The 21,542-nt window shown below is 36.0% G+C and overlaps 1 protein-coding gene and 1 non-coding gene across 4 annotated transcripts in view; one reads left to right on the top strand and one right to left on the bottom strand.

Annotated features, from left to right (window-relative positions):
- LOC125665437 (uncharacterized) overlaps positions 1 to 21,403 on the bottom strand; it is a 79,539-nt gene extending 58,136 nt beyond the window's left edge. The window contains exons 1-3 of one of the 3 annotated variants that reach the window (XM_056151420.1): positions 21,290 to 21,403; positions 10,881 to 10,953; positions 10,309 to 10,441 (exon numbers count right to left, since the gene is read on the bottom strand). In XM_056151420.1, coding sequence (XP_056007395.1) covers positions 10,309 to 10,441; positions 10,881 to 10,953; positions 21,290 to 21,322 — 239 coding nt within the window. In that variant the 5' untranslated portion in view covers positions 21,323 to 21,403. Of the gene's footprint in view, positions 1 to 10,308; positions 10,442 to 10,880; positions 10,954 to 13,091; positions 13,198 to 20,050; positions 20,175 to 21,289 lie in introns of those variants that run through there. The other 2 variants (XM_056151421.1, XM_056151422.1) reach the window with 2 other exon arrangements.
- Trnay-aua (transfer RNA tyrosine (anticodon AUA)) lies at positions 16,704 to 16,779 on the top strand. Its single transcript is given in 2 exon segments — positions 16,704 to 16,741; positions 16,745 to 16,779. It is a non-coding gene; the product is annotated as a tRNA-Tyr (tRNA).
- Positions 21,404 to 21,542: the final 139 nt, after the last annotated feature.

Consider the following 21,542-nt stretch of genomic DNA (forward strand, 5'->3'; position numbering starts at 1 on the left):
ATTTTTACAGTGTTCGGAATTAACCATAGACCGATAGACCGAGTCTATGTCAAATGACACTGGTCTATGCCAATTGTGATTGTGATAGACCAAATTGCCTACGCCGATTTTCTGGATTTAAAGCAATAAAATTATCCCAAAGGAAAGGACCCTGCATGGTCAGTCGGCGTCTGATGAACGTTATGAGGAAAGGAGGATATGTTATGGAAATGGAAAGAAAATATGCTTTCTAACTACATAGAAGTAAATGAAAATGTTTTAATTGGCGTTATTTTTTTTCCCCAATTTTGCGGTCTGCGAATTCGATGAGGTCTATGTCATCTTGTTTTGGCATAGACCCATGGTCTACACCAAGTTTTAAACCAATTTCTAACACTGTTTTTACAAACTTGAACATGCACTATGTCTGAAAGCTTACATGTAAATTTCAGCTCTTCTGGCTCATTGGTTCTTGAAAAGATGATTTTTAAATATTTTCTCTATTTATTCTCAAGAAAAACTTTGATTCCCTAAATTATAGCCCCAATCTACTCCCAGGGGCCATGATTTGAACAAACTTGAATCTGCACTATGTGAGGAAGCTTTCAAGTAAATCTCAGCTCTTCTGCCTCATTGGCTCTTGAGAAGATTTTTAAAGATTTTCCCTATATATTTCTATGTAAAACTTTGATCCCCTATTGTAGCCCCAACCTACCCCGGGGGCCATGACTAGAACAAACTTGAATCTGCACTATGTCAGGAAGCTTTCATGAAAATTTCAGCTCCTCTGGCCCAGTGGTTCTTGAGATGAAGATTTTTAAATGACCCCACCCTATTTTTGCATTTTTGTGATTATCTCCCCTTTGAAGGGGGCATGGCCCTTTATTTGAACAAACTTGAAAGCCCTTTACCCAAGGATGCTTTTGGCCACTGGCCAAGTTTGGTTATAATTGGCCCAGTAGTTCTTAAGAAGATGAAAATGTGAAAAGTTTATGACGCCGACGACAGACAACAGACAAATTTTGATCAGAAAAGCTTACTTGAGCCTTCGGCTCAGGTGAGCTAAAAATGTTGGTACCCACAGAGAGGCCTTGTCACATGGAATACTCGTGTGAAATATCAAAGCTCTAGCACTTACTGTTCAAAGGTTATTTGCAAGGTTAAAGTTTTAAAAAGGTACTAGGTTAAACTCCAAGGTCAAGGTCACAGGGAGGCACGGGCACTGAAAGTTAATGTAAATATATAGTATGTGCATACACGTATAAAAAATACATGCACATACTATATATTTACATCACCTTCCAGTGCCCGTGTAGGAAGGGGGCTCGTCCGTGAAATTCAAAACCTCACAAGCGTATTTCGCAATCACAACCCTCAGATCCAAATAAAAAACTGGTCGTACAAGGAGAAAAGAGAACAAAAATCTATGCCCCATTGGAGCGAGGGTGGGCCTTTGCTAAGATTTAATTCTGGAGAAAACAAAATGTTTTGTACGTGGTGTTTACAAAATAAAGTAGAACATGAGTTGCTGATGTCATCTGCGAGATTAATATGTTGAAAAATAAAATAAGATATTTAATCCTTTTAATGTCAGTTGTGTATTTTCCTACAGTAGAACATACATGTATCTATAGTGTAGAATCAGCATGCAACACCTTGCAAATAACAAGAGGTTAAATTAGAAAAAATATTTTGGGCCACTAAAATATTGTTCGGGCTTGCAAAATTATTATACTGGGAGGCCCGAAGGGCCTGTGCTTCACAAAGTTTTTCGTGAAGACTGCTTAGTTAACGGTGTCATATAAGGAATAAATAGAAAATTTACAATTTTTGATTGCAATCAATTGCCAGTTAAGGAATTTTTCTACGAATTAAGTGTTATGGCTTAAAAATAGTATAATTGAACAAAATATTTTAGTCACTAATTACATTTAAATGTGTCCCTTGTGTGGTTTTCTCGCAAACAATGTATGGTCATGATGTAACAAAGTACATAAATATTAACTAGTCCTCGATTTCTTTAGATCAGAATCATGATGCAGGGTTTCCGTTAACGCACATATGTGTGTAATTTACCCACAAAAATTTCATTTGACCCCCTGAAAAACAAGAACAACGCCAACGTGGCATAATACGCCCGTAGATTTTGCTCAAGGAAAACATATTTTAGTGGGATTCATATTTTAGTGAAGTTAGCACTGTCCTCTGTGAGCTAATTCATTATTATGCTTGTAGAAATGGATATCAAGATATAAAGAGGGATAGCCTTAGAATGCGCTACTTCATAAATATGCTAACGGTTCGGTTTGTATCCTGCCCACAAGGTTTTCCTAATAAGTGATACTACGACCTTGACCTTTGACCTTGAAAAACAATAGGCACCTTCCTTTCATCATGATGATCAAATATACCAAGTTATAATATCCTGGACCTTATGGTTCGGTTTGTATTCTGCCCACAAGGTTTTCCTAATAAGTGATACTACGACCTTGACCTTTGACCTTGAAAAACAACAGGCATCTTCCTCTCATCATGGTGATCAAATATACCAAGTTATAATATCCTGGAGCTTACGGTTCGGTTTGTATCCTGCCCACAAGGTTTTCCTAAACAGTGATACTACGACCTTGACCTTTGACGTTGAAAAACAATAGGCATCTTCCTCTCATCATGGTGATCAAATATACCAAGTTATAATATCCTGGAGCTTACGGTTCAGTTTGTATCCTGCCCACAAGGTTTTCCTAATAAGTGATACCTACGACCTTGACCTTTGACCTTGAAAAACAATAGACATCTTCCTCTCATCATGATGATCAAATATACCAAGTTATAATATCCTGGAGCTTACGGTTCGGTTTGTATCCTGCCCACAAGGTTTTCCTAAAAAGTGATACTACGACCTTGACCTTGAAAAACAATAGGCATCTTCCTCTCATCATGGTGATCAAATATACCAAGTTATAATATCCTGGAGCTTACGGTTCAGTTTGTATCCTGCCCACAAGGTTTTCCTAATAAGTGATACCTACGACCTTGACCTTTGACCTTGAAAAACAATAGGCATCTTCCTCTCATCATGATGATCAAATATACCAAGTTATAATATCCTGGAGCTTACGGTTCGGTTTGTATCCTGCCCACAAGGTTTTCCTAAAAAGTGATACTACGACCTTGACCTTTGACCTTGAAAAACAATAGGCATCTTCCTCTCATCATGGTGATCAAATATACCAAGTTATAATATCCTGGAGCTTACGGTTCGGTTTGTATCCTGCCCACAAGGTTTTCCTAAAAAGTGATACGACCTTGACCTTTGACCTTGAAAAACAATAGGCATCTTCCTCTCATCATGATGATCAAATATACCAAGTTATAATATCCTGGAGCTTACAGTTCGGTTTGTATCCTGCCCACAAGGTTTTCCTAAAAAGTGATACTACGACCTTGACCTTGAAAAACAATAGGCATCTTCCTCTCATCATGGTGATCAAATGTACCAAGTTTTAAAGTCCTGTATCCTGCCCACAAGGTCCGGACAGACGGACGACGCCATACCATAATACGACGGGAGACGGGCGTATAAAAACACTGATGTCCTTAGTATATCTGCAATTCTTCATTATGAATTTTTATCAATATTTTCGACAACCAAAATGCAAAAGAACATGCAATACGATATGCCTAAAAACACATGTAAAACCAACGCATACAGTATGTACATTATCAATTTATCATTTCACACTGAACAAAACTACTTGTTGCTAAATGTACACTAGGTGCCAATAAAAAAAGCATTTCAATTATCTCAAATTGGTATCTCTAGTGTAATATTTTTTTTGCGTGTGATTTGATTTTTTGAAAGTTAGATTTTGTGTACATCAACTTACACCTCTTCTTGCACTTCAATTACTCAAATAAGCACAAAAACAATCATCAGGATCCTAGCAACAATGGGTCTGCCTCCTCTTACTGTTACATACAAACTTGGTTATTTTTACATGCAGAGATAGATCTATAGTCAGATATAGGCTGCCCCCTACCCCCTAAAATACACCAATATTATACTCAGCTTTAGTATACACTATTTGTTAATACTATTTATGTGAAGCTTAGGACCTCAATCGTTAGCGCGGACCCAACTATGGTGTATGGGGAGTAACTGCAAAAATGTAGGCCATTCTTGAAATAACAAGTTGGGTTTTTTTTTTAATGATATAAAACTAAATAAAATATGAATTGATCTCATACTTGTGGTGTATATTGAGAGTGAGATAAAGCATTATCTTTATCACCCACCCATTTGATAAAGCACTTCCGGTCCGAACTACTTTTGACACTGTCCCCACTTGGATGACATTTTCTGTGTTGATGCATATCGGGGTGTATGTACAGTTTAAATAGAAGGTAGCTATAACAATATGAAATAAATAACAATCATGCAGATGTACTACTACTGCAAGAGTTCACATTGCTGCACTGCACACATTTAACATAGTGTTACATATGTAATACTGATTTCAGACAAGATTTTAAAAATTAACATAATAAAATACATGTAATTTTCCATATATCAGCATTTTAAAGTTCACTGAACATGCATTGAGACACTCAATTTCGAAAATTGACATATGTCTAACACAGTTTAATTAATTCTGACAGTGCAAATATTAATTATGATGATTTTTTTCTAAGCATCATCCTAAGGACCAGTGCAAGTTGAAATGGGCTACGAGGCAACAACTTCAACAGCAATTTGCCATGAAAATCAGCAAGAAAGGTACAATATTTTCTAAGATAGAATTTTTCATTTTAACACCAGACATTTATAAAGACAATTCTTAGTATATTAGATATTCATCTTTTTTTCAATATTTGAATATACAGAATATATTTTAACAGGTACTTCATTTACATTGATGATGTCATATCCCCTGGACCCCACAACTTTACAGGTTACAGAGAAAATTCAAGAACTTCTGCAAAATGTGGGACTTGGATAGAATCAATAATGTATTTGTGATCCCAGAGCAATGGATATATTGTGCAACATACTAAAGTGTGAATTTAATGGAAAACAAGTACATGTACTCATGTATTACATGTCTTTTTTAAAGACTATATATATTGTATAAATATAGAGGAAGTGTCATTGTTGATTATTCTAAGTTTTTGATATATCAAAATCAGTAAACATTTCTAAATGAAAATAAAATACCAATTTTGTAATTTTAATCAATGTGTTTGAATTTCTCATTTTCTACACCCCCCCCCCCCCCCCCCCAACACACACACTCATACACAGTGCATATATACTGTGAACTGGGAGAAATTACAAATAGTTAATGCAATATGCATGCATTCTGAGTTATCCAATAGCGAGTTTTTGTTTCAGTGTGAGGACTCGTAAACTTATGAAGAGACATATATATTTGTGAGAGCAAGATAGCTCATATGGGCCTTGAGATCAATGGGTCGAGCCGCGGTGGTGGTCTAGAGGTTAGAGCGTTCGTCCCGCATGCGGAAGGCCAGGGTTCGAATCCCGGCCGCGACAGACCTGAGTTGTTGAAATAGGTAGTGATAGTTCCATTGCCAAACGCTCGGCATCAGGTGTGGATGTCAGTGGTCCTCGGAGATGACCTTCAAAAGGGATGCCCAGTGTCACAGTAGGTGTGGCACGCTAAAGAACCCTCACTGCTCAATGGCCGTAAGCGCCGAGCAAAGGCCTAAATTTGAAGCCGTTTACCGGTCTTGGTAACGTCTCCATATGAGTGAAAAATTCTCTCGAGAGAGACGTTAAACAAGATACAATCAATCAATCCATGGATCGATTGGGTTGAAATGCAACCGGCGCGAACCCCCCTAAAATTTTCAAAGTAAATCGTGGTCTCTTGTTTAGAAAAATATATACGATAAAAGAAGCAATAATTTCCTCCACTCTCAGAGAAATAAATGTCTGACAAACTCTTGATTAATTGAATTGCTTTTAGTGGGAGAACTGCTATTTTTTCCAAATAGAAATGACTACATAGGAGACATATTATTTTAAACCCTATAAAATCTGTAAAATCTAGGAGTTTCTGGGGGAATCGCCCCCACTTCAAGGCGGCCCCCAGACCCCTGCCTCATACAGTTGCACCCCCCCCCCAACTTCAATTCCTGATCCGCCCCTGAAATAGCTTATAGAAACCTTCTTATTGTCATGTTCAACTTTCAAAGAGGTAATTTGGGAATGCTTAAACATTTTAAGTTATAAAAAGGTCAGTAGTTTATCTCTGCTACATGGCTGAATCTTTCTTCTCAATGCACCGAGTGCAATTCATGACGTCTATGTTCCTGCTCATTCTTTCTCCTCCATACCATGCAGTATATTAAAGGGGTTGGAATGTAATGGAGACATTTGTTTTAACAAATATAAATTGTATTTCAATTTTTTGTGGAGATTTTTATTTGGGAAAAATCTTAATATTAATCATCAAATATGATGACGTATGATAAATCTATATTCTGAGTGTAAGTGCACAAAGGTCAACAACGAGAACTACAACAAAGTATAAGCTAAAATTTGAAATACATACTTTCTGTATTATGTTTATTAATTTAAAAAAGGTATTACAAAGAATCTTCGAATTTCAGCAAGCTTTTTTTGATGGATTGTTTACAACATCTTTTAATAACCCCTTTTCTTACGAAAATGTGTAGTTTGTTAAAAGGGGGTGGGGTTAGGAATTTTTTGCTAGTTCCATATTGAACCCCATTATGGTGTATAATTTTTTTCTTATATTTAACTTACTAATAGATTAACCACTTAATGAAATAAAATAAGAAATTTTATGGGTAATTTTTTTGCAGCTTAAGCAAAAGTATGACCCTGTGTGCAAATATTGTGCACTATTTTAAGGTAATTAGCCAATGTAGCTTTGTTGAAGTAATGTTGTTGCATGTTAATAATGATTGCTGAACTTGAAATTGATGTGCAATACACAAGTATGTGAAAGGTTGTTTGGAACCATATATGACAAGTTATGATCCCTTTTACAATAAAAGTGTTACAGCTCTATTTGTATATTGCTCTCTACTTATTTTTCTTCACTTTTTACGCTTTACAAGGACTAAAGAAAGTGTTATTAAAATCGCCATATTTCTCAAAAAGAAGGTCGATTACCTACATTGATTTTTTTATTATGTCTTATATCGAAGCTTCATCATAAACATATATCAAAATAAAAAAAATCCAATGGTTAATTTTTTTTAGCATCAACCTATCAATCTCTACCTTAATTACAAATCATAATCCCTTCTAAAATGATTTCATCCATGGTTTCTTTTATAGAAATGTCCTTTTGTACTGTATATGAATGGATTATAAACGTACTATTTTTTTCCCGCATAAGGATGACAGATTTAGCACGACGTCTGAGCCACGGATTCAAAACAAATTCAATCAGCTGTTTCTACCATACTGGGGATCATCTCAAAATTAAGTGAAAAGAAGACGCACGAGATAAATAGAACATCTACAATTGCGTATTTTGATGTTTGGTTTATCCAACGAGTTTATATGGTGTATTTATTCGCGAGGCTTTCCGAGCGAATAAATACACCATATCAAATCGTTGGATAAACCAAATATCAAAACACGCAATATAGATATCCTCTATATATTATACCACTTAAAATTTAAATTCACATATATTGTTACTCTCTTTATTGCTTTTAAAAGACATGCGTCTCATTACAATATGTATACATAAAATGGCATTGTATAGCGGTGTACAAATTCAAGCAAGCAACGGAGAACTTTTCTTTTAGGTTTCCTCGCAACTTAAGTGCAAGACATAGATATTTCTCTAAATTACAAAGTGTATACACAGTGATTGGGAAGGCCAAAATGGCCTATGGGACTATGGCCCCACGGTTCAAGTTTTCAATGGGCCATTTTCAGATTTAATGGGCCATCAACATATTTCAATAAATAGCAAATGTGCAGTGGAACATTATTGTTTTAATTGAAACACTGAACCATGACCACGATCTTTTCCATTGCTCCTGAAAATGTTTCTACTTTGTTTCAATGTCCCCTTCTCAACCGTATCATTGCTTTTAACGGCATTGGTATTTGAAGACCGTGTCTCGTTTTTTTTTTTCATTATTTGTTTTTTTTTTCACTTTCTGCCGTTTCTATATCTGTCCTTGGACTTCCGAAACTTAAACGCTAGAGTATAAGCATGAGAAGATGTGATGAGATGTGGTGTAAGAGGAAATAGGTTATTGGTTATCTATTTTGATTTGTATTGCTTCAACCAATGAGATTCGGTGTATCAGAATGCATAGTAATTAAAAATGAAAGTACAAAAAATAAGTAAGTCGTACCCAATTCATTCTAGAGAAGAAAAAAATGTAAGTCACAATCGATCATGAATGCGCAGTTTGGCACATGGATTAGATAATTTAATGCGCCAATTTTCACCTGAATGGGACTATGGCACAGGGCTCATGGCCTTCCCAATCACTGTATGCATATAGATTGTGACTTTTTTCCTTTGAATTTTTCCCCCTACAATCTCTCGTACAGAAAACTCACGAATATTCCATTTAAAATTTCAGTCCCAAGCATAATATTTACCTGATTTATATCGCAATCTGGCAAATTTTCCACTCTGTTAAACATAATGGTATACCAGGTGGGAGATTTCATATCTGAATTACCCCGCACATATCAAAGTCTGTCGAAATGGCCTTCATTTTTGCAGTTACTGCCTATACACCAGAAGTAGGGAGCGTGCTTACTGATGGGGTCCTAAGCTTCAGATAAAATACATTTGTAGTAGTAACAAATAGGGTACTGTAAAGCTTACGGTATCAAAATCTTTATTATAGGCCGAGTTTTAACATGTTGTATCATATCTCTTACAATAACAAAGTTTATTTTATTCGATTTTACAAAGAACATTTTTTAGAATATACATCAGATCTCGTTAAATTAAAGGGATAGGAAGGGGGGAGGGAGAAGTATAGACTTATCCAGTATTTGGTGCCTAATTCTGTCCAAGTCTATTAATACCACAACTTTCATGAGTAATCTATAAAAAAAAATTAATAACAAACACCTGGGAACAAAATCATGATGAAACCATATGATAATATGAATATAATCAGGTATGTAGCGGGTTTTTTTAAAGTTGACTTCACAATTGTCTGAAAATCCTTGAAAAGCAAAAACAAACAAACAAATAAAATTAGGGGGGGGAGAGTGGTTTGTCCTAAAATTCATTTAATTGGTTCCTTAAATTTCATAGCTCCACTTTAATTTAATACTACTATATAGGAAAGGGGATTACCTATAGATCAAACTTTCCTTGTTAAAATAACCTGATAACAGAAAGAGTACCGGGTACGTTGTTGAAAAAAATAGGGCAGCCCCCCCCCCCCCCTCTCTAGCTCTCTTAATTGCTACGTGCTTGATGAATTTTTGTGTGTACTTTTAGTTAAATTGATTTACACAAACATTAATTTTTAAAAGATTGAATCACTCGCGTACGTTAGAAACAGATTTCAACAGAAAAATTACATTAGAGATACGGATTCGATATACTAAAAAACAAAAACATGTTCCGTTCATTGACATCTGATGTACATATTTTGTCCAAGGATTAAAAGTTAATGATTGATGCGTTGGTTGCACATGCAATTTCTGGCATATTCATTGTAGTTTTTGGTTGGCAATAATATTGATAAAAAGTAATAATGAAGAATTGCTCATCTTTATTATTCTGATCTAAACCGAGATACCGTGGACTGCGAAAAATCACATACAGGACACATAGATATAATAAATGACTTAGAATTTTGTACAGTCGTATCATTTGTCATTAATTGCACTCAATTTCTACAAAATTTCCTTAACTGGCACTTAATTACAATCAGAAATAGTACATTTTCTACCTATTCCTTATAATGACGCCATCACTTGAGGACCCCATCGTGTTGTGCACCCCCTGTATTCAATTAAATAATTCCCAAAACATTGAGCAGACAATACTTATTATGCCCAGTGTTACTTTTGACCTTGTGATCTCAAAATCTATATATACAGATAATCTACTCCTTGGGGAGAACTAGTTTAACAAGTTTGATATCTGTCAAGCAAAGTGTTCTCAAGATATTGAGCTGACGATATCTTACTATGTCTAGTTTGACCCTTAATTGTGAGCTGAAAATCAATTGATGTCATCTACTCTAGGGGCAACTACTGTACACATGCAAGTTTGATAATTGTCAAGCAAACAGTTCTTCAGACATTGAGTGGAGAAGACTTGGTCTACAAACCTGAGCATTTTGTGTAGTTTGTCCACCACCATTCCATTTCCATTGTCTGTGAAGGTCAGACAGACTTTCCCATTGATATCACGCTTGTCAATCCACAGTTCAGAAGATTTTACATCTGGGTCATAAGCATTGTCTAAAAAACGTCGATCTCTCATCAGACACACATAATACATACAAAAATGTCGATCACTTGTCAGACTGTACAAAATTTGTCACACGTTTGTTTACAAATTTTTGTTTCTTACCTTGTGTATTTTATTATACCGGTAGAAGGCCAATCTTTAAAGCTTACAAAAAGCGTGAAACGATTACATGAATCGAAAGAGGGATGAGATAGACAGGGAATTCATACATTTCAGAGAAATTATTGCCACCAAAAAAAAAATTATGAAAAAAAGGGGGGAGGGGGGGAGGGGTAGTAATATCCATACTTCAGGTGCCTGTGATTTGTACATGTACAAAGTTTGATTAAATGACATTGAAGATAAAAATTTACGTACAAACGCATGGGCATACGACAGACAAAAATGCGATCAGAATGTGAACTGAATGACCTCTACAGTAAAAGTTACCTATGAGTTCTGCGACCGCTGAGAAAGCCCAGGTGTGGCTGGTAGAATTGCTATGTAGGAAATCAGGGGACACCTGTCAAAAAAAAATTAAATGTGTGTACCAGTGTAAAGTACATGTATCATACATTAACATTAAACTGTCAGTGAATTTATTGACAGATTTATTATTACAATTTATGCCCCCTTGTTCCAAATACAGTCTACTCTGGATATATTGAAATTCAGGGGACTGACCTGAATTGTTCATTATATCCAAAGTTCAATATAACCAATGCTGAACTACACAAATTGCTACTGGGGGATTTATTTTAACTTCAATATAACAGATAGTTCAATATAACCGACTTCAACATAAGTGACGTGGACTGTAGATAAAAATGTCTATTGTTCACACATTTATGAACTGACCATTTTGGCCCCACCCTGATACCAAAGCCCCTACTCCTGAGATCAAAAAATTTACAGTTTTGGTAAAGGACTACCTGTTCTTTCTAAATATCTACAGTGGAGCCTCGTTAATCCGGACACTTTGGTTCCCAGCAAAATCGTCCGGATAAATGAGGCGTCCGGATAATTGAATCGCATATTTTCTATCTTTACATAAGTAACCAATTATTGCCTACTTTATTGATGCATAGTGAATTAAACACATTTTGTAATTGGATTTGACCATTTGCATTAGTAAATGAATTATGATAATGTTAACATTTACATTTATTTCAAAGCACTAAAATTTAATGTGCGTGTTCACTGTATTTGCCTGTGCTTACATTGTGTATATATATGAGCCCTACAAATAAATATACAAAACTGTGTACCGTATGCACTAAAATAAATAATGAAGCACTTTATGTAACTATAAGTAAATAAATCATAAGTAACGAACATAATCATTTACACTTCAAACATTTCATCACACTTTTACTTCTATTAAAAAGAGGACGGTAATCTCCATCTGTCACGATTCACGGGTTCGGCGGTCTGTTAAAACAATCTTCATCGTCCAAAGTTGATATAAGAATTTCGTGATTACATGTATCATGTCAGTTGACAACATTCTTTAACCAAAATTCAATCTGCCAGACTTTATATTTCTTATTCTATAATTATCCAAGACAATATCGAGAGATCAAAATCATATAAGCTCGTAATATCAAGACCTACTACTGCTTTGATCTAGCCACGCGCACCTATTATTTTCATGCGATAATAGCGGAACAAAACTCGGGTGAAACTTAACATTTAATTGTCATTTTCCTTAAAATGGTAATTTTCTCACTTCTACCCAGAGTTTAAAAATTCAAAAGCAATAAAGCTCTACAGCATCGTAACAGGAATCATTCGTATACAGGTACATTCTACATGCGTGACATTCTAAACGTTAAAAACTTACTACGTATACATGTGCATGAACATACATGTATATTTCACGCCAATCAACAGTATAAAATCCAGAATCTAGAAGTATAATCTACACTCTTTAGATTTGCATAAGTCGATAATCAATTTACGAATCAGTACAACTAATATGTGTAGCAGTTAAAAAAAATTATCATTACGGCATGATGTTTAATCTAATAATATTATTAGGCTATTGATCAAGACTATAAAATAATATGCTACAGATTTATTTACAAAATTCAACACGACACACAATAAAATCTTATGTGCGAAAATTGCCAATACAATGTCTCGATCAACACGTGCTATCTAATTGACATATCATCATACACCACTTAATTATAGGGAGGTGTTGACAGGGTACAGGTAATCGCTTCAATTAGACAGTTTGGCTTGTTTTCTTTATAATTTACGCCTTGCTAAAATTGTCCGACACAGACCTTCCCTAAACAAAATTACCGTCCGGATTAACGGTACAATTTTCAATGCATTATAACGTTTTGTAGTAAAAAGTGACCGTCCGGATCCGGAACGCGAATTTCCGGATTAATGACGCAAAATAATGTATAAAAATTCCGTTCCCTAGAAAAACCGTCCGGAAGGTGAAGCATCCGGATTAATGGCGTCCGGATTACCGAGGCTCCACTGTATCTAGTTTCAATTTACTAACAATAGCACTAAAGAAGACATTATTTAAGTGTTTTACACTAACACTATAGACCAAGTTTGGCCCCGCCCTAGGATCATGAAATTTACAATTCTGTTAGAGGCCTTCCTCCTCTACATCATTATGCATTTAGTTTTTCTTACACGTGTGTGGTTCTTGAGATGAAGATTTTTGAAAATTCGCCAATTTTGGGAAGTTTATGCTCCGTCCCTTGGGCCTCAGGGGTCCTAATCTCAGCGAGATTCATCGAGGCTGGATATTTGGACTGACGCCTCTTCCGAATCTCAGACCAGTGTCACATAAAGTGATTCGGGAAATCTTGCCTGAACTTCGGCCGCTTGTTGTGATTAAAATGGGTTAAATTGAATTTCTTGTCCGCTTCAACTTTTCGCCTTAGACATCCTATTAACTCCCCATCACAGTGAAACATGCATTTCATACCTTTACAAGGTGTAAATCCCACAGTAATTCAAGTTGGCTATTTTCGAAGCCATTGCAAACTGCCACCTTTTCATATTTTACCTTCTCAACACTGAAGAGTTCCGATAGTTTAGGACGCCTTCAAATAGATTGATTAAATGTTACACAGTTTTCTTTTTATTGCTTTTAATTTTTATGCTTAAATGCTTTGTACAAAGTAATTGTCAACCAGTAAGTTCTGTATTTTCTATCATAGTACAAATTGTCATGAAGTAGTATATCGGAACTCTCCAGTGTTGAAAAGGTAAAATATGAAATGGTGGCCGTTTGCAATGGCTTCGAAAATAGCCAACTTGAATTACTGTGGGATTTACACCTTGTAAAGGTAAGAAATGCATGTTTCATTGTGATAGGGAGTTAATAGGATGTCTAAGGCGAAAAGTTGAAGCGGACAAGAAATTCAATTTAACCCATTTTAATCGCAACAAGCGGCCGAAGTTCAGGCAAGATTTCCCGAATCACTTTATGTGACACTGGTCTGAGATTCGGAAGAGGCGTCAGTCCAAATATCCAGCCTCGACGAATCTCGCTGAGATTACAGGGGTCCTGGAGTCCTGAAATTTACAATTTTATTTTTATGTCCCCCTAGTACCAATGATGCTTCATAACAAATTTGAAAAGAATTGGAATGGTAGTTAAAAATTTTCAATTGTTAACACACGACGATGGACGACAGTAACTATAGACCACATGATCACCAATTTCCAAGAGAGCATCATTTATGACTTCAAAACATTTTTTTTTTCAAATCTTATTTTTCAAATGTTATGTTGGAATAATTGATGAAAAATTCATGATCACTTTAAATGTAGGTGAATTGTACATGTATCATCAAATGTGATCACTAGATTTTTCTCTAGTCTTTATTAAGGCCACTGATAAAATGTGTTGTGTTTCCGCTAACCCGACCGACCCTAAATTATAGCCCCGACCCTAGATTTTTTTTTCGATATTTAAAAAAAAAAAATCGTCATTTTCCCGGAAAAAATATATTCCCGGTTCTTGGTTTTCGTTTTAGTTAGACATTGAGATGAAGTCATTCAAACGCTTTAATGATATACAAAATTGCATGGTATTGTGTCAAGCGTTTAAACAACATTGATAATGTTTCTAACTAACAGCATGGATGATGGTTGACCCAGTGGCTAGTACCTCCATGCGTGCTCACGCAACGATGATTTAACAATTGAAGTTAACAGACGGTCGAGAGACTCTGCCAAGTGTCATGTTTTCATAGAAGACTTTCTTTTGTTAAAATTGCCGACTCCTATGTTGTTTTTAGACGGTGGCTATTTATAGCCATGCACTGTCTTATGCTATCATTTCAACGGGCATTAGACGGGGATCCTAGTTTTATATGGAGGTCATGATGCAGAGTGACCGACATGAATGTCCAGTCTGTCAAATTTGTATGCACATCCTTGGTTTCTGTTGCAGTTCTAACTGAAAACACTATGAAAAAGGCCGCAAATAAAGCAGTGAGCGCATCCGAGTTGTTGATGGCTGGTGAGAGCCGAGAGGAAAAAAAGATGTGCAGATTGTTTTTAAAATAAAAATTTATGTCCGGTAAAAAGTTTTAGCTGGAAGAGAGTTGGATCCCATTAGGATAAGTGGAATCTGCCCAGACTGTCTTCCTACCCTTGTTCCATTTAGATTGTGAAAATACATTCAGAAATGTATTAATAAACTTAAAATATGTTAATGATGTTGATATTTTGGTGATGATTTAATACATTTTTTCAAAACCATCACATTATTTTCCTGTCAAACATATCCAATAGAAGTATTCCTATGATAACCAATCTAAATGTAGAAACAATGTATCTGGTACTTGAAGAGCATAGTGGCATAGAGGAGTTAACTTTTGTGTTTTATGCTAGCTGCAGAACTGTAGCTCTCTGAAAAAATATTTTGACATAACAGAGAGCTACAGAGCCACCCCTTATAAAAACCTTCGATTTACGGCGCACAAAAAGCTGCGCACGGTTGAGGCCTTATATCGTTGTATTCTTGAGTTACTGTCTCATAAATTTAATATCAAAAAATTCTGAACATATTTTCCTACTATACTTGTGTCTAAACATACCTTCAAATATTCATTAAAGCCCCACACGACCTGAAAACTCCCAGCTTCAAATGATTTCGTTTGTTGACGTAGCCATGTTAGGTAGCCGGGTCAGTTCGTACCCTGTTGTTGTTGGTATATATTCATAAAATTCGTTATATGGTATGTATTCGCTTTTCATTTATTATCAATACGAATAATTTATAGAAATTAAAAAAATAAAGTTTTTCTAAAGGTAAAATAAGCTCTTGATTCATGAAAATGCTACTAAAGTCCTTAACACTCGTGTGGCAGGGACGGAGACCGGACCAGACTAATGAAAGCCGCATTGCCGTGAGTTTAGCTATTTGAATAATTATTATTTAAAGGCACTGGGATGATATATTATTTAAAATATTTAGCTAAAATACTTGTGGGGATATTAGTTCACATCTAGACGTTATTGTGCAAGTATGGAAATTAACCAGGATTCGAATTGACCGGCTACCTAACATGGCTACGTCAACAAACGAAATCATTTGAAGCTGGGAGTTTTCAGGTCGTGTGGGGCTTTAATGAATATTTGAAGGTATGTTTAGACACAAGTATAGTAGGAAAATATGTTCAGAATTTTTTGATATTAAATTTATGAGACAGTAACTCAAGAATACAACGATATAAGGCCTCAACCGTGCGCAGCTTTTTGTGCGCCGTAAATCGAAGGTTTTTATAAGGGGTGGCTCTGTAGCTCTCTGTTATGTCAAAATATTTTTTCAGAGAGCTACAGTTCTGCAGCTAGTTTTATGCTAGATATGTTTCATTGAAAAATATAGTTTCTTATAAAACATCTGGAAATAATCCTCAGCCAATAATGGGTGAAATGTTATGATTGAAAGTTTACTTGCAATGCAATTTAAGCAAAATTTTATTTTGAAAGTATAAAATTCAATAGAACATTTAACTTGTGCAGTAATTAGGGCTATACGGACCGTGGATATCGGCCTGGATAGCTCAGTGGTTAGAGCACCTGACTAGAAATGCAGGGGTCCAGCCAAAGATTTTCTCCTTCCCATACTACATTTGGTGCCGTTGACCAACCCTAGGCTAATGGTGCAGGTTGGCCTGTCAGGGGCGAAAAGAACCTGGGTTGATATTGAAAGACAATTATAAAATTATAATTGATCTTAAGGAGGGAGGAATGTAGTAATTAGGGCTATACGGACTGGATATCGGCCTGGATAGCTCAGTGGTTAGAGCACCTGCCTATAGTAATGCAGGGGTCCCAGGTTCGATTCCCGGTCCAGCCAAAGATTTTCTCCTCCTTCCTATACTACACTTGTTAGAGTTTACAATGTTTTTGCATACTTTGAAAAAATAAAATTTAAAAAAAAAATAAAATTTATTTCCTACCTATACCTACCCTATTTTTTTCTGGAACATTAGCGGAAACTCAACAATTTTTGTCGTTGGCCCAATTGTTTGTTTGGAGTACAAACAAATTGAAAACATGATTATTTTTCATTGTTTGGCGTGCCATGGACTGGCGCAAACCATTTTACATTCATGCTCGACAGAATGGCAACGTTTATCTAACACTTGTTCTAACCATATGTATTTCAGTAAACAACTCTCGTAAAATTCCAGGCGGCGTCTTGAAACCGGGGCATTGTCTTCCATAAACACAGACCTATAATTTTTTTTACCTTTTGTCTTTTCCCTCCCCAAGATCATTATTACAAGTCTCATTTTTTAAATTAAAAAACGAAAATCAAATTGATTGTGTTGACAATGATTCTGAAGAATATCTTGATCGTTAAGAAATGGTAAGGTCAGCCCAACACCGTTGCATCCTCTAAATTCCTGCATGACCTACTTACACATATGATCGGGGGAGGTGTAATCAGTTATGCAATATCGCCCCTCTGAGACACCGATCTATGTCCGCCGCTGTCAAAACATAATCGTACACAAGTTCTTTCTTGTTCACGATCGATGCGGATCTTACCCTGTAGTTAATTTTTTTTACTATGTTGCACACATTTTTGCTGTGTCGGGCAAAATTTTTACTGAGTCGGAACAGCAGTCAAACCACAAATGGAAAACCTCATGAATCCTGTATAGCTTTATGATATGGCTTCTAATTATAGATTGCACCAGGCAAAAGTATTGATTTTCTTTACCTCTAACCGCTATGCGAAGTTTACAATGCAAAGGCACCCTAGCCAAAATGGTTTCATGTCCAGATTCTTATTGATTTTAAAATTTTAAATTTCTTAATAATCACTTTAATTATTACAAACGCAGATTCAAACGGGAATTTAACTGAAGAATGACCTGCTTCTGTGTTCAACTTTCTCCCATAGTGAGGGCAAAAAATGTCACCTTTTTATACATATTTTATCCACTGTCCAATGGACTGTATTTCCAAAAAACTGCCCCTGCGGATATGAATGTAAATTCCATACTAGATCGGTTGCAAAATTATGACTACTTTAAACACGACCTCTACCAGAGTCGTCCACTTCTGCTTCATGCTTGGATATTTTGTTGAAGGTGGATCGGCTGTGTGACAGGCGGTATGGTTTCGGCTTCTCCATCGTCGACTTCCCATGTTTATGTAGCAATGTTCCATTGTCATTTGCATATGGTGGCTGTGTCTCTCCGCTGGTTCGGTGCACGGGGGCTTGTTCTGCGTATGGTCAGTTTTTGAGTAGGGGCAGGCTGCTGACAGGCGGGTTGATGGTGCAGGGGTTTCGGCAGTCTTGATTGGAGTCACCATTTCGCAGGTTCTGTGGTCGTTGTAACGATCTAGTTCGTCAATACAACTTCTCATTGGGTCAAATGCAGGGCTCGAAATTAACATATGTCCGTCAGTCTGTGACTGGCTAAAAGTCTGGCGGACTGACTGACATTTGTTTTAGTCAGTCTGATGGGACTGGTTAATTTTCTAAAGCATCATTTTGGAAAATATACTTGATATGAAATTTCATACACATTTGGCATGCTTCGATCTGTTTAATCAACCGGACGAAACTGATTCGTAAATATAAATTCCACATTTAAGTGTTACAATATTGTCTAAGGCATAATGAGTTAAATTTCATTTTAATGATACCAACAAAATATATTTGATTATTTCTGGAAAACTCTGTTGGACTGGTAATTTTTTCTGCGGACTGGTTAAAATTATACCCCATCAGTCCGGCTGGACTGGTGACATAAAAAGTTAGCTTCAAGCCCTGAAATGCTGTCTGACATGTTCCATACCAATTGTTAGGCCGTTCTTGGCACACTGATTTTGGTTTGGCACACCCCACTATTTGGTACTTAGGTCCCATATGGTGGTCAAATGCCTATATGGTATACCTAATATACTGACCAAATGGTGGTCGTTTTATTTTGTGTCAATATTATTGAAAAACAATGGGCTGGCACATTTGCACGGATATCTTGGTTTCTTCCCTGATATTGTTGCAGACTATAAAAGGCAATTCCCCCAACTTCCACCAAACCATTACAGCTGGAGTTGATGAACAACACAGAGCAAGTGGTAAGTGAAGGTAAACTCACTCGTATTTATTCCTTACAAAACAAATAATGTTCTTAATTTTTATAAAATTTCCACTTGGACGTCAAGTTTTGCTTTTGCTGCGTTGAATTCAGAGCACTCCTTTGACCATGATGATCGTAGACCAGTAAAAGTACCGTTACATTTCATAACGTCATCAAAATGTTTGTATGGCAACCCTCTAGAACTAAAAGTAAATGTAATTTTCCGGAATTCATCGACCGAATTTGTAATTGTTAAATTATTGTTTTAGAAATGGCGCTTCCAAAAAAGTGTGGATGCAGAAATCACAAACTTTTGGGTTGATGTTACAACTGAACCAAAGCTTTTCAATGTAAATGGTAGAAAGATCAGGACTGCTATCATCAATAAGTTACGGGAGGAGGGGCTGCTTTCAGAGAAAGCCAAATATGTTTGCTAGACGTGTGTTTCATATACTGAGGTTAAAATGGAAATTCTTTATATACGAGTTTCATCATTTTATCATTCTCTGCGATATTTAATGATTAAAGTGTGTGCCATGTTGGGGGGGGGGGGGGGAACATCTACAGTACATGGTCTAAAAGAGAAAAGAGGACGATAGTTGCAGAATTGTTTTCAAGGATAGAGGAGGGAGAAGTTGAAGAGGAAGATAATGAATCAATTATGAGCGCAATTGGTATATTAAATTCTCGGTCCCAATTTCTCGTTACGATTCGATTAAAGTAAAACTTCATTGAATTTGAAATTTTATACATTTCTATTTCGTCACACAGGAATAAACGAGGCAAAACGTATTTTTGAGGACACGCTGCGGGTTAGCCAGCGATATATAAAGGGCTCACATAAGTATACTTTGCCCCAGACGGTGCTTTAATAACAATCAAGACCTCAGCAGATGTCGCAATATACAAGTCTTTCACCTTTAAAGTGAATCATGCACAAAATGCGTGATTTAGAATAAAATAGATTCTTATTTTTCAATTCTCAAGAAAATTATACACTTATATGTCATGATGATGAATAACAACCTTTTCATGTAGGGTGTATTTTCTTTTATCAAACGAGTTACTCGTTTGCCTTCAGTCAAGACCTTAGTTTCGGTTTCCTTTTTTTCAAAGTTTGTAGGATGGTCACTTTTCTGCCTTTAGAGACTTTCTTCTGAAGTGTATATAAGGATAAATTTATGCAAGCAATATTAAATGCGATTGTAACTGAGATTCGTATTTTATTTGTCTTTAGACGGAGGATTAATGAAAATTTGCACACATGGGCCTCCGTACAAAAATATAATCTTTTGCTTGACATCAATACAGATCAAGAGATTTCATTGGCTACGATTGTTTTTTAATAATAATAACCCGGATAATCAAAACTAAAAGTACAGGCATGACAGAAGTCACCCATGTTTGCAATTCCACGTTAAAAGTGTTAAGATGTTAATACATGTACATGTTATCAAACCTACGTAATGCTATTGAGAAGGCAATTTTAAAACGCCTATGTGCAAAAATGAAAATTATCGTCAGGTACTTATCACTCCAGAGGACATTGTGCGCCGTGTTCGCTTTTAAGGTGAAAATCAAAATGCACGAAGTTGGACTCCAATTTGGTCAGTAAACATAGGTACCGATTTGGTTGATTGACCACCATATGGGACCTAAGTACCAAATAGGGGGGGGGGGGGGGGGGGGGGTGCCAAACCTGGTAAATATACTGCTTTAAAAGTCAATGATTTTGAAAGTGAAAGTAGAACAGATTCCAAGAAATACAAAGTTGATAAACCAAGAAAGTTGTGTTTTTTCCCCCCTTACAAAATAGTTATACAATGTCACATTCTCCCAGCAACCAATAGCCTTAGTTCAAACCAATTTAACACTGTTGATACTTTAAGAGAACAGTTAACGGTTAACCCCAGGGATCCCATCAATAAATATAATTTTTATAGATCTGAGCAAACTTTTAATCTCCTAAATGTGTGTATTATGTACACAAGTTTGCTCAGATTGTGTCAAAACTCTGTGATACTATGTAGTATAACACATTAACGAAGCTGTCAACATCCAATACTATTACGGCGAGTGTATGATATTAAATTAAGTGAATGGTATATTTTCGGAATCAATTTTGATTAGACAGCGCAAGCTACAGTATTTATCAATTATCATGGTCAATAAAGATATAAATATCTAAAAAAAAAAAAAAAAAAAAAAAAAAAAGGCCAGGAAAACATCAGATATTTCGGACTATAGAAAGACATGTTTACGAACCTTTGAAGTGAGAATTTCTTCAGACGCCATCATGGCATGTTTTACACGCCCAAATGTGTAAGTGTCGCTAAAAAAGGCGGTTAAAAGCCCTGGCTTGTGCGCATGCGTGAGGATTTTAGTCGTTCTAAGAGCAATCTAATTAAAATCCGCTCACATACTCGCTACACAAACGTTTGTGTAGCGAGTATGTGAGCGGATCTAACATCTAATTTTAATTAGATTGTTCTAAGAGAAGCTGTCGATAAAGAATCGT

This window comes from Ostrea edulis, chromosome 10, assembly GCF_947568905.1.
Source record: "Ostrea edulis chromosome 10, xbOstEdul1.1, whole genome shotgun sequence".
NCBI lineage: Eukaryota > Metazoa > Mollusca > Bivalvia > Ostreida > Ostreidae > Ostrea > Ostrea edulis.